At 51.1% G+C, this 17,436-nt stretch overlaps 1 protein-coding gene across 1 annotated transcript; it reads left to right on the top strand.

Annotated features, from left to right (window-relative positions):
- The first annotated feature begins 1,541 nt into the window (after nt 1-1,541).
- Nucleotides 1,542-6,101, top strand: FADD (Fas associated via death domain). The gene is made up of 2 exons (XM_050758233.1): nt 1,542-2,123; nt 4,840-6,101. Exons 1-2 carry the CDS (start codon nt 1,838-1,840, stop codon nt 5,178-5,180), a joined length of 627 nt encoding a protein of 208 aa, XP_050614190.1. The 5' UTR covers nt 1,542-1,837; the 3' UTR covers nt 5,181-6,101.
- Nucleotides 6,102-17,436: the final 11,335 nt, after the last annotated feature.

Below are 17,436 nucleotides of genomic sequence, written 5' to 3'. Positions count from 1 at the left end.
TGAATGGACTTAACGCCACTGACTTGTTCACTTAAAAATGGTTAAGATGGTCAATGCTATTCTATGTACATTTTATCACAATAAGGAAAAAGGAAGGCCAGGCACGGTGGCTCAAGCCTGTAATCCCAGCACTTTGGGAGGCTCAGGCAGGCAGATTACGAGGTTAGGAGTTCAAAGCTTGCCTGGCCAACAGGGTGAAGCCCCGTCTCTACTAAAAATACAAAAATTAGCTGGGTGTGGTGGTGCACGCCTATAGTCCCAGCTACTCAGGAGGCTGAAGCAGGAGAATTGTTTGAACTCGGAAGGTAGAGGTTGCAGTGGGCCCAGATGGTGCCACTGCACTCCAGCCTGAGCCATAGATGGAGACTCTGTCTAAAAAAAAAAAAAAAAAAGGGAGATTCGTGGTTGGTGGGGGAGGGGAGGAGTAAATGCTAACAGGTTTCTTCTTGGTGTGATGAAAATGTCCTAAAGTTAGACAGCAGTAAGGGTTGCACAACCTTGTGACCACATTGAAAACCACTGAAGTGTAACTTTAAAAGGGTGAATTGTATGGTATGTGAATTATATCTCAATTAAAAAAACAAACTCAACTGGCATCACCCCCTGCCCCACCCTGTAGTAAAGCTGGGTCCTTGTTGGCTGGTGAGGGCTGTCCTAATCTGCACCCCCTCCTCACCTCCAGACCCACGGCCTCGCTGCTCCTGGAACCCCAGCCCTCCCCTGTGCTCTGCTCTTCTGTTCTCCGTGTGCCCAACTCTTCCCCCCACACCTAGGTACCTGGCTCCTCCCAGCCTTCACCTGCACCTTTACAGAGACCCCATCAGACCACCCGGCCCCCCACCCTCCATACGCCCACCCCGTGAACAGACTCCCTTTCCCCTGGCTCTTCTGAATTTCTGGCATACTGTATGATTTCCTTATTTTTATTTTTTTAATAGAGATGGGGTCTTGCTATGTTACCCAGGCTGGTCTCGAACTCCTGGGCTCAATCAATCCTGCCTCAGCCTCCCAAAGTGCAGGCATTGCAGGCTAAGCCACCATGCCCACCACGACCTTATCTTCTGGAGCGTGTTGCTTTTGTACTTATGATGTAAACTCCGGGCACGCAGGGACCCTCGAACTTCGCTAATTTGTCCCCAGCCCCTACTACCTGACACAGTAGGCGCTCAATAATGTTGATTTAATAAAAGATTGTTACTTTGGAAATCATGTATTATTTAAATCACATTTTTAAACACAAATAAACTTCTGAGTAGTGTTTTCTGCACACACAAGAGGTCCCCAGGGGCACCAAAGAACGCATTTTCCACGTTTGTCCCTAAACGTTAACGCATAAGTAACGCTTGTCACTAACAGGTGTGAGGTCACGTGACGTTCGGGCTGCGCCCTCCCCGGCCCGACCCTGCCCTGCACACAGTAGGGCCGCACTGCGCTTTGCAATCAGGTGGACTCTGCAGAGGCGCGACCGCCCTCACCGCAGAGAGCTGAGCCGCCTGCACAGTCTCTGGACACCCAAGACCCCACCTCCCACCCGGAAAAGAGACGATCCGCCGGGCGCAGGCGCAGACGCCACTCCCGGCCGCTGCGCCGCCAGCCAGGGCGGAAACGGCTACGGCTTCGCTCGGGGCGCATGCGCGGTTCCCGGAGTTTTCGCGAGATAACAGTCCAAAAGGCGCCTTGGTCGACTTCCGGTAGGGGATCCGGCACCGAAGTGCACGGCTGAGGGTGGAACTTTGGGCTGCTGGGCAAGCGGCGATACGTGGCCAGGGCCAGACAGCCGAAGACAGCGGGCGCGCCACCGGCCAGGCCACAGCCCCGGCCGCCTGCAGGCCCCGCCATGGACCCGTTCCTGGTGCTGCTGCACTCGGTGTCGTCCAGCCTGTCGAGCAGCGAGCTGACCGAGCTCAAGTTCCTATGCCTCGGGCGCGTGGGCAAGCGCAAGCTGGAGCGCGTGCAGAGCGGCCTGGACCTCTTCTCCGTACTGCTGGAGCAGAACGACCTGGAGCCCGGGCACACCGACCTCCTGCGCGAGCTGCTCGTCTCCCTGCGGCGCCACGACCTGCTGCGGCGCCTCGACGACTTCGAGGCGGGGGTGGCGGCCGGGGCCGCGCCTGGGGAAGAAGGTGGGCTCCGGGTCGGGCCGAGGGATCCAGGGCCTGGTCGTCCGGATGTAGGTGCTGCGAGGCTCCTCCCGTTGGCCTCCAGGCGCTTCCCCTTTGCCGGGTTTGATTTGCGTGGGTTTTCTCCGTACCACCCTGGCTTTGCAGATGGGAGAGCCAAAAACGCAGAAAAGTTCACTTACTCAAGGTTGCAGGGCCTGGACACGCGCAGTTCTTTTTCTTCCACCCCATTCTGCCCGGGTAAATTAGAAAACTCACTGAAGAAAAGGTGAGGAGGAGTCAGAGAAGGTGCGGGGGAGGGGCAGAGGTTGCGTGAGCCTGCTCGCATCATTTCCCTTCTGTCTCGGAATATATCCAGGGACTGCCCTTCTCGGCTGTCTGAGAGTAATACTGTCATTCAGTAACTCTTACCCAGGGGCTTACAGTGTGCCGCTTACCCCTCTAACAGCCAAATATAATTTTCGCAGTAGCCCTGTGGCTGAGATACTGTTACCTATCACTGTTCGCATTTTACAGAGGACAGGACTGTGGCTCACAGGTCAAGTGGCTTGCGGAAATGCGCAGCCGATAACTAACAGAGCTAGGCTTGAACCGAGCAGTCCGGCATCCGGATGGGTGGTGGTAGCCCCTGCACTGCCACTCTGGTCAAGTTCATTGTGGAATGGCTTCCTGTCCTGCTCTCGGTCACTCCCCCTCCACCCTCGCCTGTGGCTTGCGGCAGCTTCCAGGATAAAAATGAGAAACCCTGAGTACAGCAGTTTCTCAGCCCTACCCCCTTGTTCTCAGAGGCGGGAGAGGCTTGGGAGTGCACTGGGGACGCCTCTCAGAGGCTTTCAAACTGTGGCCTGGAATCCACCATTCAGTCACGAATCAGGGCATCAGTGTGACACCATGGGTTTCACTCTATAAGGACTAGTGCCTGTTCAGGGCGGGATGGACAGAACAGCTCTGCCTGAAAACAGTCAAGTCCAGATTTTAAAAAAACAAAAGTGCTGAACAAGCACAACAGGACGGGATTCATGGATATTTAATGTCTGGAAAAACACTGATAAATTGCATTTTACAGGCAGTCCGCGAAACATAGCTGACATTTGAGATGTATGTGTGCTTGGTTTATGTCGTCACGTAGTTAACTGTGTGCTGGAAGAAGTACACCAGAACGTGAACAGTGGGTGTAGGCAGGTTGGTAGTAGGTGATCTGCCTCCCTCCTTCCCAGAAGTTCAGCATAGTGGTTAAGGGTGGACTTTGGCACCGCACTGTCAGGGTTTCAGAACGTGGCTCTGCCATGGGTTAGCTACACAATCTCAGGAATGTCCATCAGCTTCCCTGTGCCTGAGTTTCCTCATCTGTACAGTCATAACACAGTGCCCAGCCCACACGGCTGTCAGAGCTGCAGGAGCTGGTACACCTGCTAATGGTGTCTCAGAATTGCCAGGAGCGGTCCAAGCAGCACCCTGTCCTGCCTCTCCTTTCCTCTCTTCATGTTCCAGAAATGGCCTTTTATGGTCTTGTGACCAGCTCCCTGATCTCAGTGGTGATGTCAGCAGATGAGGAGTATGGTAGCCAGGGACTGAAGACTGGTGGTCAGTCGGGGCAGCTTTCTTTTTTTTTTTTTTTTTTTTTTTTTTTTTTTTTTTGAGACGGAGTCTCGCTCTGTCGCCCAGGCTGGAGTGCAGTGGCCGGATCTCAGCTCACTGCAAGCTCTGCCTCCCGGGTTTACGCCATTCTCCTGCCTCAGCCTCCCGAGTAGCTGGAACTACAGGTGCCCGCCACCTCGCCCGGCTAGTTTTTTGTATTTTTTAGTAGAGACGGGGTTTCACCGTGTTAGCCAGGACGGTCTCGATCTCCTGACCTCATGATCCGCCTGTCTCGGCCTCCCTAAGTGCTGGGATTACAGGCTTGAGCCACCGCGCCCGGCCGGGGCAGCTTTCAAAATAACAATTGGAGTGCCTGCTAGTTTCCTGTGATTGCCATAACAAATGATCACAAATCTGGTGGCCTAAAGCAATAGAAGTCTATCCCCTCAGTCTGGAGGCCAGAAAGCTGAACAAGCAGGGTGCCACAGACCCGCACACCCTCTAAATGTTGTTGGGGAGGGTCCTTCCACGTCTCTTCCGCTTTGTGGTGGCTCCAGGCATTCTTTGACTTGTGGCCGCTTCACTCCAGGCTCACACAGCCTTCCCTGTGTGTCTCCTACAAGGATGCCTGTCACTGGTGCATCCAGGTCATCCAGGATGATCTCTCAAGACCCTCAGCTTTCCTTTGCAAAGACCCTTTTTCCAAAGAAGTTAACCTTCATGGTTTCAGCAGTTTCACATGAACATCCCTTGAGGTGACATCATTCAACCTGCTGTAGGGCAGGATGTGGGATCAACCCTATTTTCTTCCCTCCGACAACTCCCCAGCCCGTCCCTCAGTGTCTCCTGCCCTCAGTAGGTAGCTCTACTGCAACTTCCTTTGGCACTTGAGTCTTCAGTGGGCCACACCTCCTAGGATAGTATTGGAGAGCAGGGGGTTTGCCTGAGGTGGAATCAGGCCACTCTTGGGCATTTGGTGACAGCCCCTCTGCTGCCAGGTGACTCTAGCCTCTACGGAGGAGCTCGTGTAGGTACCTCTGTCCCCTGAGCACTCGGCGTCAGTGCTGAAAAGCCCTGGGGAGGGTTGTGGGGTTGCTTGTCTCCAAACCCCCGGTAAACCGCTCTGTTCTTTCCTTCTCAGACCTGTGTGCAGCATTTAACGTCATATGTGATAATGTGGGGAAAGACTGGAGAAGGCTGGCTCGTCAGCTCAAAGTCTCAGACGCCAAGATCGACAGCATCGAGGACAGATACCCCCGCAACCTGACAGAGCGCGTGCGGGAGTCACTGAGAACCTGGAAGAACGCAGAGAAGGAGAACGCCACGGTGGCCTGCCTGGTGGCGGCTCTCAGGGCCTGCCAGATGAACCTGGTGGCCGACCTGGTACAAGAGGTGCAGCAGGCCCGGGACCTCCAGAACAGGAGTGGGGCCATGTCCCCGATGTCATGGAACTCGGACGCATCCACCTCCGAAGCATCCTGATGGGCCGCTGCTCTGCCCTGGTGGACCACAGGCATCGGCGCAGCCTGGAGTTCGGTTCTCTCCGGGAAGGTAGCCCAGCACTGTGAAGACCCAGCAGGAAGCCAGGCTGAGTGAGCCACAGACCAGCTGCTTCTGAACTCAAGCTGCATTTATTGATACCTCTCCCGCACCAGGCCGGGCTTGGGCCCTGCACAGGTATTTCCATTTCTTCCTCACTATCAGTCTGAGCAAGATCCTGTTGTTTCCACTAAACGAACTCCTACGGGAGTAGCTGGAAAGTTGGAACCGTGTCCAGCACAGAAGGAATCTGTGCAGATGAGCAGTCTCACTGTTACTCCACAGCGGAGGAGACCAGCTCAGAGGCCCAGGAACCCGGAGCAAAGCAGGGAGGTGTGGGAGAACTGGGATATGAACCCCCGCCATCCGGCACCAGAGCCCGTGCTCAACCACTATGTCGTTCTGCTGCCCCCGCAGTTGGCAGCGAGGCTGTTTTGTCCTGTTTCCTTGGAGGCCACCGCGGCAGACCTGGACACTAGGGTCAGGCGGGGTGGCGTGGCGGGGAGAGGCGTTGCTGGGGTCGGGGTGGGGAGACCTGGTTGGCCGTGGTCCAGCTCTTGGCCCCTGCGTGAGTTGAGTCTCCTCTCTGAGACTGCTAAGTAGGGACAGTGATGGTTGCCAGGACGAATTGAGATAATATCTGTTTGGTGCTCATGAGTGACGGACACACAGCACTCTAAATCTTCCTTGTAAGGATTATGGGTCCTGCAGTTCTACAGTTTCTTACTATTTTGTATCAAAACCACTATCTTTCTGATAACAGAATTGTCAAGGCAGCGGGATCTTGTGTCTTTAAAAAGCAGTCCTCTTGTTTCTAAGGTAATCCCGTTAAAACACTTGACTTTACAACTTCCATATTACAAAGAATTTTCCATTCCTGTTGGTGATTCTTTCATTTCGGATATGCTGGTTAGTCCCAGTACCGCCGGTTTCAGGATCCCTGTCAAGGCCTCCAGCCTGGGATGGGGCGGCTGGATTTCCTGACAGCTCGCTAGCTGCTCATGAGCAGGGTCTGCCCTTAGCGAACGGTGATCTGCTAGGGTAGCTTTTGCCACTCTTAGAATTTCCCTGCCCCACCAAGAGAATCAGAATCAAAGCCAAGTGGCTGTTCTCTGTCCCAGCTCACCAGCTGTGACGTGGGTAAGTCCAGTGTGCCGTGCTGTAGGTGGGATCTCAGCCAAGGCCTCAGGACACTGTCCACACTAAGCTGTGGACCCCGGCCTTTGAGCCCCTCCACACCGTCGCCTGACACTTCCAGATGCCAGACACCTTGCTAGGAGCAAAGGCCACAGCAGTGAATGGGACAGAAGTGGAGGCCCGCCCCGTTTGCCTCGGAAACCTAGCAGAAACAAGCTTTACCCCGTTCATCACTAGCTTGGGTGCCGCCGTGGAGCTGAGCCGGTTGCCATCCGAAAACGGCATGGCCTGACCTCCTACACACTGTGCACCCCCGACCCGGCGCACACCCGCTCTCAAGGCGCAGGTCAGGGCTAGTTCTGTAGAGAACAGACACATCGCGCCTCACTGTCCCTAAGTGTGAGCACCTTGGCTTTGGGGAAGAGATTTTCATGCGATGAGTGGGAAAGTAATCTTTTTTTTTTTTTTTTTTTTTTGAGATGGAGTCTCACTCTGTTGCCCAGGCTGGAGTACGGTGGCACAATCATGGGTCGCTGCAACCTCCACCTCCCAGATTCAAAGGATTCTCCTGCCTCAGCCTCCCGAGTAGCTGGGATTATAGATATGCACTACCATGCCTGGCTAATTTTTTGTAGTTTTAGTAGAGACAAGGTTTTACCATCTTGGCCCGGCTAGTCTCGATCCCCTGACATTAGGCGATCCACCCATCTCGGCCTCCCAAAGTGCTGGGATTACAGGTGTGAGCCATCGCACCCGGCCTGGGTTTCCATTCTTAGTAGTCCTGCCTGTCCTCTCTTCTGGGCCACCGCTGTCCATGTCTAGGACAGGGGAGGTGGACCAGCCCCTGGCAGCAAAGCCACAGAGCATGGTGACATGCAGCAGACTTGCTCCCTGGGGAGAACTCAGCATGGTCAAGAAACTGCCTCCAGAAGACGTGATTCAAAGCCAGGTAGAAACACCCATTTGTTCAGCCAACCCATCAATCCATTCACCAAGCGGCTGCCATAACGGCGCTGGGCGCTGCACTGAGGCTACCGCAGAGCAAGACGGGCAGCTGTCCTCAGGACACAGAATGTTCTTCGTAAAACAAAAGGGAGCAGTGTAGAACACACATCTGAGGGTACAGAAAACGCAAATACTTCTCTGGGCACTACAGAAGGACAGGTGATGGTGGCATGTATTTGATCATGGCAGTTATTTTCTGGATGATAAGCTGTGTATACTTTTTGTACTTCCCACATGTTCTTTTCCTTTTCTTTCTTTTTTTGTTTAATGAGATGGAGTTTTGCTCTTGTCGCCCAGGCTGGAGTGCAACGGCGCGATCTCGGCTCAGTGCAACCTCCGCCTCCCGGGTTCAAGCTTCTCCTGTCTCAGCCTCCTGGAGTAGCTGGAATTATAGGCAGCTGCCACTATGCCTGGCAAATTGTTGTACTTTTAGTAGACACAGAGTTTCGCCATGTTGGCCAGGCTGGTCTCGAACTCCTGCTCTCAGGTGATCCACCCGCCTCAGCCTCCCAAAGTGCTGAGATTACAGGTGTGAGCCACCATGCCTGGCCACTTTCCACATTTTCTATGATTTTTTTTTTTTTTTTCTTTTTCTTTTTTTTTTGGGATGGAGTCTGTCTGTCGCCCAGGCTGGAGTGCAGTGGTGTGATCTCGGCTCACAGCAAGCTCCACCTCCCGGGTTCACGCCATTCTCCTGCCTCAGCCTCCCGAGTAACTGGGACTACAGGCACCCACCATTATGCTCGGCTAATTTTTTTGTATTTTTAGTAGAGACGGGGTTTCACTGTGTTAGCCAGGATGGTCTCGATCTCCTGACCTCATGATCCACCCGCCTCTGCCTCCCAAAGTGCTGGGATTGCAGGCACGAGCCACCACGCCCCGCTGTGTTTTTCATTTTTAAAAAATTGTCTGCCAGATACAGTAGTAGGTGTAACCTGAACCATTTAATGGGGCGTGTTTCCGGAGAGCGGGGGAGAACATGGGTGTCAGTCCTGGCTCACTCCCTTCGGCCGCCATCCCTCTGAAAGGGGCCACTAGATAAATTTTAATTGCTTGCCAAAATCTGGGGCAACTTGCTTCTCAGCCTTCAAAAATAAGCAGTGAGGCTGGATGCAGTGGCTCAACTGTAATCCCAACACTTTGGGTGGCCAAGGTGGGTGGATCACTTGAGGTCAGGAGTTTGAGACCAGCCTGGCCAACATGGTGAAACCCTGTCTCTACTACAAAAATTAGCCGGTCGTGGTGGCACGTGCCTGTAATCCCAGCTACCTGGGAGGCTGAGGCAGGAGAATCACCTGCACCCAGGAGGCAAAAGCTGCAGTGAGCAGAGATCGATCGCACGTCTGCACTCCAGCCTGGGTGACAGAGCAAGACTCCATTTCAAAAAATAAAAATAAGCAGTGAGATTTCGCCCAGAACCCCAGAGGCCAGGCCCCAGGTCATTCTGTTGCCTCACTGGCCCACAGAGCCCTTGGGCCCAGCTTCTGCCTCTGGTCCTGAGATGTCGCCTCTCACCCCCTGTCTCTGCAGCTGAGATGGGAGAGGCAGAGGCAGAGCGTTTGCCTGCCACTGACATGAAGGGCTGCTCCAAGGGGAAGGCGTTCTGGATCTTCAGAACCTCTCTGGGGCAGGACAGCGCCACCCCCCGACCCTAAGTGGAGGCTGCTGCAGTTTTCGGACATGGATTTCTTAAAGCAACTTGAAAAACAAATTCCGGGCCGGGTGCGGTGGCTCAAGCCTGTAATCCCAGCACTTTGGGAGGCCGAGGCGGGCGGATCACGAGGTCAGGAGATCGAGACCATCCTGGCTAACACGGTGAAACCCCGTCTCTACTAAAAAATACAAAAACTTAGCCGGGCGAGGTGGCGGGCGCCTGTAGTCCCAGCTACTCGGGAGGCCGAGGCAGGAGAATGGCGTGAACCCGGGAGGCAGAGCTTGCAGTGAGCTGAGATCCGGCCACTGCACTCCAGCCTGGGTGACAGAGCGAGACTCCGTCTCAAAAAAAAAAAAAAAAAGAAAAACAAATTCCATGGTTTTTTGTTTGTTTGTTTTTTTCATTTACTATCAGGTAGAATTTGTGTTTCTGGAAAAGGTACACACAGATCTTGGGCTTACTTGAAAGCTGGAGGTAACAGCCACCTCTTGCTCTCTGACTCCTTTTTCCCCTGAGAAAGAAGAGAGAAGACAAGTCCAAATGTCTGTGCTTTGTGGGGGACTTCAAGGGAATTTGATCAAGCGTTTCCTAAAACAAAGGGTCGACCCTCTGGTCTTCAGGTTCCAGCAGCCTCCCCGCTTCCTGCCCTTCTGCCTTCTGTTACACAGCGCCCCCTCCACGCCGCACTCACACTCGCTGCCAGATTCTCACGGCCGCCCCTCTCCAGGCCTCACTCCCTGGTGCTCCTGAGACCACACCCCTCACAAACTGTACTTGCTCAAGTCACAGGCTGCTGCAGCTTTGTTGTTGTGTCAGAATCTCTAGGGCATCTGACACCTTCCGTGACCATTCTCTCCAGGAGCTCTTCTCTCCGCTCCCCGCTGTACTCCTCTCAGGCTTCCTCATGCTCTCCCCCAGCCCCAGCCTCACCCCTCCTCGAGAGAGCACAGCCGTTTCTTAGCCTCACCCATCCTGGGTCCCTGGTACCTGCCAGGTATCTCTGTAGCCCAGATCTTTCTCTTGCCCCAGACCCCAGCTGCCTAGGGGCAGCCTCACAGTGGCTGCTACAGCAATCTACCACATAGTTACCGCCTTAAGCAGCACAAATTTCTCTTACGGTTCTGGAGGCCAGAGGTCCAAAGTGGCTCTCCCTAGTCTACAGATCAGGTGTCAGCAGGCTCCTCCTGGAAGACCTAGATGAGAATCCATGTCTTGCCTTTTGCATCTTCTAGAGGCCGCCTGCAATCTTTAACTCATGGCCCCTCCCTCCATCTTCAGGTCCACAGACGAGCATCTTCCCATCTCTCTGACTGATTCTCCTGCTTCTCTCTTACAAAAACTCTTGTGACTGCATTGGGCCACCTGGATAACCCAGGATCCTCTTGCCATCTCAGCATCCTTAATTTAAACACATCTGCAGAATTTCTTTGCCATGTAAGGGAACATATTCACAGATCCCAGGGATTAGGACATGGGTACTGCCAGGCGTGCAAGCCACACCTCACATTCAGCCTCCCTGCAGTCTGAGCCGCGTTCCATGCCTGACACCACCGTCTAGTCAGTTGCCCAAGCCACAAACCCTCCTTCCTCTCCCCACTGTCACTCTCTTCCGTCAATTAAAACTGAGCCCTGGGCCAGGTGCAGTGGCTTTCATCTGTAATCCCCGCCCTTTGGGAGACTGAGGGGGGAGGATCACTTGAACCCAGGAGTTTTAAGGCCAGCCTGGCCAACATAGGGAAACCTCATCTCTAAAAAAAAAAAAAAAGTAAAAATAAATGTAGCTGGATGTGGTCGTGTGCACCTGTGCTCCCAGCTACTCGGGAGACTGAGGCAGGAGGATTGCTTGAGCCCAGGAGGATGAGGCTGCAGTGAGCCGTGATCACACTACTGCAATCCAGCCTGGGTAACAGAGCAAGACCCTCTCTCAAAAAAAGTAAAAACAAAACTGAGCACCAGGTCCTACACTTTGTAACTCACAAGTGTCTCTGCTGTCCACCTCTTCTGCTCCGTGCTGCCACCCCCACTCCTAGTGGGGCCTCCGCGCTTTCCACTGGACAACTACAGTGAGTGACCTCCCAATTCATCTCCCGCCTCTACCGCTGCCCCCGCCCCCTCCACTCATCCAGCCTGTGTCCCGTCAGCAGCCAGAAATAAACTGAGTCATGACAGTCCCCTGACTCTTCTTAGAAGCCGTGAGCTCTGCCACATTTTTTCATTTTACAATTTTTTCTGTGATAATTAATCTGAGTCATCTTGCTGACTGCTTGCGAGCCACACAAATCCTGTGTGAATTGCATTTGGAATCAGACAGGCAAACGACGTGGGGTACCATGTGCTCATGCCAGAGTGACCCGTCCCCCAGTGTCTGCTGAGATAAAGGCAAGACTTCTCTTTTACAGGGAAATTTGCAATTGAAAGACACTTCCATCAAAGAAGCCCTTAGTTTCTTGAATCATTTACTAAGTTGAGACCCCGTGGCAAGAATCATGGATGCCAACCCCAGTAATGGTCACCAAGGAACAGAGGCCAATTCAATGCATGAATGGGGTCCTCATGGAAAGCCAAATGACGTATGATTTAAGTTTTTAAGGTGTGGCTCAAATAGAAAAAGAATATCGTAGGCCATTTGAGTCACCCCAGGCACATGGCAAGCACAAGGCCTTCCAAACTCCCACGCCTCCTTGATGAGTCTGTAGACGTGAAGCTACAATTTTGTTTCAGCAAAACAGCATCATACGTCCTGTTTAATTCAACAGAATGCACTTCTGTTTGGAATGAATTAAAAATGCTGAGCCCGGCACAGTCGTTCACGCCTAGAATCCCAGCACTTTGGGAGGCAGAGGTGGGAGATCTCTTGAAGCCAAGAGTTCAAAAGCCTGGGCTGCAAAGCAAGACTCCACATCTAAAAAATAATAATAATAAATAAATTAGGCCGGGTGTGGTGGCTCATACCTGTAATCTGAGCACTTTGGGAGGCCGAGGCATGCAGATCATGTGAGGTCACTAGTTCAAGACCAGCCTGGCCAACATGGTGAAATCTCATCTCTACTAAAAATACAAAACTAGCTGGGTGTGGTGGTACATGGCCGTAGACCCAGCTAATTGGGAGGTTGGGGCAGAAGAACTGCTTGAACCTGGCAGGGGGAGGTTGCACTGAGCCAAGATCACGCCACTGCACTCCAGCCTGGGCAACAGAACAAAACTCTTTCTCAAAATAAAATAAAAAATAATAAAATAAAATAAATTAGCTGGCCATAGTGGTATATTCCTGTAGTTCCAGCTACCTGGGAGGCTGAGGCAGGAGGATCACTTGAGCCCAGGAGTTCGAGGCTACAGTGAGCCATCATTGCGCCGCTGTACAAGCCTGGGCAGCAGAGCAAGACCCTGTCTCAAAAGCAAACAAAAGAAAAGAAAGGAAAAAATAATAATCATACCTGACGTTAAATATGTGATTAATCTAAATTCGAGTTTTTTAGGCTTCTCTCTCCCTAATTTGCAATTTTATTGGCGATTTATAGTTTCCAAGGGCTAGACACATCGGCTTATATTATATTCCACATCTGGCTATACATTTGTGCCTATTGATGTTTCATTATTGAAACGAAAACCTGGTCATCACTAGGAGTCTGGGACAATGTTTTACTCCTGCCAAATCGGTTTCTGACTGGAGAAGCCCAGCTACAGAGTCCCCATGCCCCTCAGGATGAAATCTTAATCCACGCGTCATCATGCATGGGACGGGGTACACGACTGTACAGAGCCCAGCCCGGTGCCACGTTCCCTCCACAGCAAGGCTCTCACCTCACCCCCCTCCCACCCTCCCCCACAGCCCTTGCCCCGGCTGTCTCCTCTCCCTGCAGCCTTCCTCACTCTCCACCCCAAGCCCCCCCAGCTCAGAAGACGTTCTGATGCAGCCTTGCCCATGCACCTACTCTCACAGTGGGACCCCTGCACCCCGCACCCATGTCCGGGTCCTGCTCCGCCCAGCATGGCTCCCTGAGGGCCGCTTCCAGCACTTTCCAGCGGCTTCTGAGTGAAAGCTTATTCTGTGTTTGCTGAGTGAATTAATAAGTAAACAGCAGCGATCAAAGTCCCACTAGTGTCTCTCAGGGGCTCTCTGAGTTCCTTGCAAGCAGGAAAACAAAAGATGCCTCCGCCCCAGGGTTTCAGATTCCTGGATTCCCGTTCAGCTTTCACTTTTGGTTGGGCTGGGAAGTCAGCCGGGCTGGGAAAGCACTTGCCCTGCAGTGGGCACGAGCAGGACAAGCAGGCGTCTTCTCAGGGGAGCCAGGTATGCCCCTTGGTCTGTCACCCATGCATCATATGCCCCTGTGCCCTGAGCCTCTGCTCCCCGCCCTTGATCCACATACCCCTGCCCCGGTGCCCTTCGGTCTGACCAGGCCCAGTGAGCTCCTTCTGTAATTTTGCTGAAGAACAGGTTGGTGCTTTAAGAAAAACCTGTTATGCTTTTACTTCAATGTCCAGTTCACAGAAAAACTGGATGATACTTCTTTAACTTTAGCTAATATGTTTACACACAGAATTTTCTTTACAATTAACGTTTTAAAACTTGCTTAAGGCCGGGCGTCGTGGCTCAAGCCTGTAATCCCAGCACTTTGGGAGGCTGAGACGGGCGGATCACGAGGTCAGGAGATCCAGACCATCCTGGCTAATATGGTGAAACCCCGTCTCTACTAAAAAATACAAAAAACTAGCCGGGCGAGGTGGCGGGCGCCTGTAGTCCCAGCTACTCGGGAGGCTGAGGCAGGAGAATGGCATGAACCCAGGAGGCGGAGCTTGCAGTGAGCTGAGATCCGGCCACTGCACCCCAGCCTGGGCGACAGAGCAAGACTCCGTCTCAAAAAAAATAATAATAATAACTTGCTTAAACCTTCAAAACAATATATATTTTTTAACTTTCTAATGTAGGTAAAAATGTACATTCTTATGCCTCCTTATAATCCTTTACCAAAGGTATATTTTACTTTTCTTATACACCTTGCACATAAAGTTTTTTTTTTTTTCTATAGTTTTACATTCAGGAGGCCTAGTTACTTTTAAATTATACAACATTTTTGGCATAAATTCTTTTTTCATTTTTCTTTTTCATGATTTTCGCAGACAATTCTTCGACATGCCTCAAGTTTCTGAGTTATTACAAATATTTCTTTCTTTAAACAACCGGTTAATTTATTTCAGGACAAGAATTTACCATGCAATACTCTTTTTATATAAATTCCGCCCCCTCTTTTTTTTTTCCTTTTTTTTTTTTTCCTTTTTTTTTTTCCTTAGGATACTTCTGAACTGGTGAGGTGTGCTCACAATGAGGTTTCCTCTAAAACTTATTTTTTTTTACTTTGTTGTTGTTGTTGTTAGCAAAGCAATTGCCGCTACAGATTGAATGCATTTGGGCCATCCGCGGGTTACTGGGTTAAGGATTTTTTATAGGAAGGCCTCAGTGCTTTTGGGATACACCCTCGTTTACACTGACAACAAAGTGGTATTGGAGTGTTATCGGGTTATGGAGAATACCTTCAGTTATCAATTATAAGTTTTAAATTTACCTTGGCTTTTAAAGAAATGGGGTATACTTTTTTTTTCATAACTACTTATATGTCTCTTTCTTTCTCTCTTTAACTTTGTCTTTCTCTGACTTTCCTTTTGCCTCTGTCTCCTCTCTCTCTCTCTCTGCCTCTTTTCCTCTCTGTCTCTTTCCTTTCTCTTTCTCTGCTGGTCTTTCCTTGCCTCTGCCAGCCTCTTATGCTGCTGTTCTCTCAACCACTGTGTGTTGGGGGCGGGGGGTCTAAAACCGGTTGTAACCAAGTGTCTATGTACAGGAATTGGTCTGGGTTCCCTGGCTTACATGTTACCTTGTGCCATACCTTTGAAACAAGGGACCTGTCCAGGCTTCTTTCTAATGGCCAGCCTACCTCTAATGCTGGCCAGTCTATCTTACACAAAGTTTTAAGTTTTCCTGGTGTCATAGTACTCCATAGTCTCCCTTAAATTCTTTTTTGAAAATTTTCAACGTAGTTCCTAGTAGGGCGGGCTTATTTGTGCCTGACCTATGCTTCTTCAAGACAAAACACGATGCTCACACCACATGCACACCACAAAACAAAGAATGGATAAAAAGGGCACACACACACTTATGCAGTTTTCACCAAACCAAAATCAGAGTATCCAGAAATCCAAGCCGGGCCAAAACCAAAACCAAAGTATCAAGCAATCCAAGTCAAGTCAAAAACAAAGACCAAAGTGCTGGTACAAGCACACCGTGGGTGATCAGGCCACACTTCCACTCAAATGGAGTGGGCAAGTTCTTAAGACCAGTCCTGTCAAGCAATTCAAACCAAGTCAAAGCCAAAACCAAAGTGCCAATAAAGGCACACTGTGGGTGATCAGGCCACGCTTCCACTCAAATGGAGTGGGTAAGTTTCCAAGACTAGTCTTACCAACTTTTAGATGTCCAGACTCCAAGTGCCTGTTCCTTCCTGGTGTTCAGCCACTGCGTTGATCCTCCACGGGGGCCTGCCACACACTGCTCTTGCGAGGTGTCCTACCGCGGCAAATGCCTACCCAGGAGCTCTCTCAGGATCCGCATCGCTCTGGCTGGTGGGAGTCTCCTGCAGGGATGTTCCACAGGGCAGGCTTAAGCTGCCTAAGGAGCTGCCTCAACCATCCGCCAATCACCTTACTTCCTAGTCAGGGAACCAAGAAATGTAGCAGGACGAACCGCAGACAAAACTCCTCAGACACCAAGTTAAAGAAGGAAGGGGTTTATTCGGCCGGGGGCATCGACAAGACTGCTGTCTCAAGAGCCGAACTCCCCGTGTGAGCAATTCCTGTCCCTTTTAAGGGCTCACAACTCTAAGGGGGTGTGTGTGAGAGGGTCGTGATTGATTGAGCAAGCAGGGGGTACCTGACTGGGGGCTACGTTCTGATCTGGTAATTAGATCAGAATAAAACAGGATAGGGATTTTCACAGTGCTTTTTTTTTTTTTTTTTTTTTTTTTTTTTTTTTTGAGACGGAGTCTCACTCTGTCGCCCAGGCTGGAGTGCAGTGGCCGGATCTCAGCTCACTGCAAGCTCCGCCTCCCGGGTTCACGCCATTCTCCGGCCTCAGCCTCCCGAGTAGCTGGGACTACAGGCGCCAGCCACCTCGCCCAGCTAGTTTTTTTGTATTTCTTAATAGAAACAGGGTTTCACCGTGTTAGCCAGGATGGTTTCGATCTCCTGACCTCGTGATCCGCCCGTCTCGGCCTCCCAAAGTGCTGGGATTACAGGCTTGAGCCACCGCGCCCGGCCTTCACAGTGCTTTTCTATACAATGTCTGTAATCTATAGATAACAGAACCGATTAGGTCGGGTCGATCTTTAACTACCAGCAGGGTGTGGCGCCAGGCTGTCTGCTTGTGGATTTCATTTCTGCCTTTTAGTTTTTACTTTTTCTTTCTTTGGAGGCAGAAATTGGGCATAAGACAATATGAGGGGTGGTCTCCTCCCTTAAACAGGCTACATACCCCCACTTAAAAGGCATAGAGTGGGGCAGACGTGGTGCCTCACACCTATAATCCTGTTGGGAGGCCAAGGCGGGCGGATCACGAGGTCAGGAGATCGAGACCATCCTGGCTAACATGGTGAAACCCCATCTCTACTAAAAATACAAAAAATTAGCTGGGCATGGTGGCGGGCATCTGTAGTCCCAGCTACTTGGGAGGCTGAGGCAGGAGAATGGCATGAACCCGGGAGGCGGAGCTTGCAGTGAGCCAAGAGGGCACCACTGCACTCCAGCCTGGATGACAAAGCAAGACTCTAAGAAAAAAAAAAAAAAAAAAAAAAAAAGGCATAGAATGGCAAACTGGATAAAAAGAGAAGACCCAGCTGTTTGCTATCTTCAAGAGACCCATCTCCCGTGTAGCTACACCCACAGGTTCAAAGAGGATAGTGAACCAGAAATAAAGCTATACATTTATAACCATCCAATCTTCAACAAAATCAACAAAAACAAGCAAGGAGAGGAAAGAAGCTCCTATTCAATAAATGGTGCTTGGATAACTGGCTAGGCATATGCAGAAGAATGAAACTGGACCCTTGCCTTTCACCACATACAAAAATTAGAACAGACTAAAGATTTAACTGTAAGCCCTCAACTACAAAAATCCTAGAGAAACTCTAAGAAATACCCTCCTCAACACCAGCCAGGGCAAATAATTTATGGCTAAGTCCTCAAAAGCAATTGCAACCAACACAAAAATGATAAGTGGGACCTAATTAAATGAAAGAGCTTCTGCACAACAAAGAAACTATCAACAGAATGAACAGACAGCCTACAGAATGGGAGAACATATTTGCAAACTAGGCATCCAACAAAGGTCTAATATCCAGAATCTATCAGGAACTT

The sequence above is a fragment of the Macaca thibetana genome, chromosome 14 (assembly GCF_024542745.1).
Source record: "Macaca thibetana thibetana isolate TM-01 chromosome 14, ASM2454274v1, whole genome shotgun sequence".
NCBI lineage: Eukaryota > Metazoa > Chordata > Mammalia > Primates > Cercopithecidae > Macaca > Macaca thibetana.
This window is presented reverse-complemented; position numbering and strand designations above follow the sequence as displayed.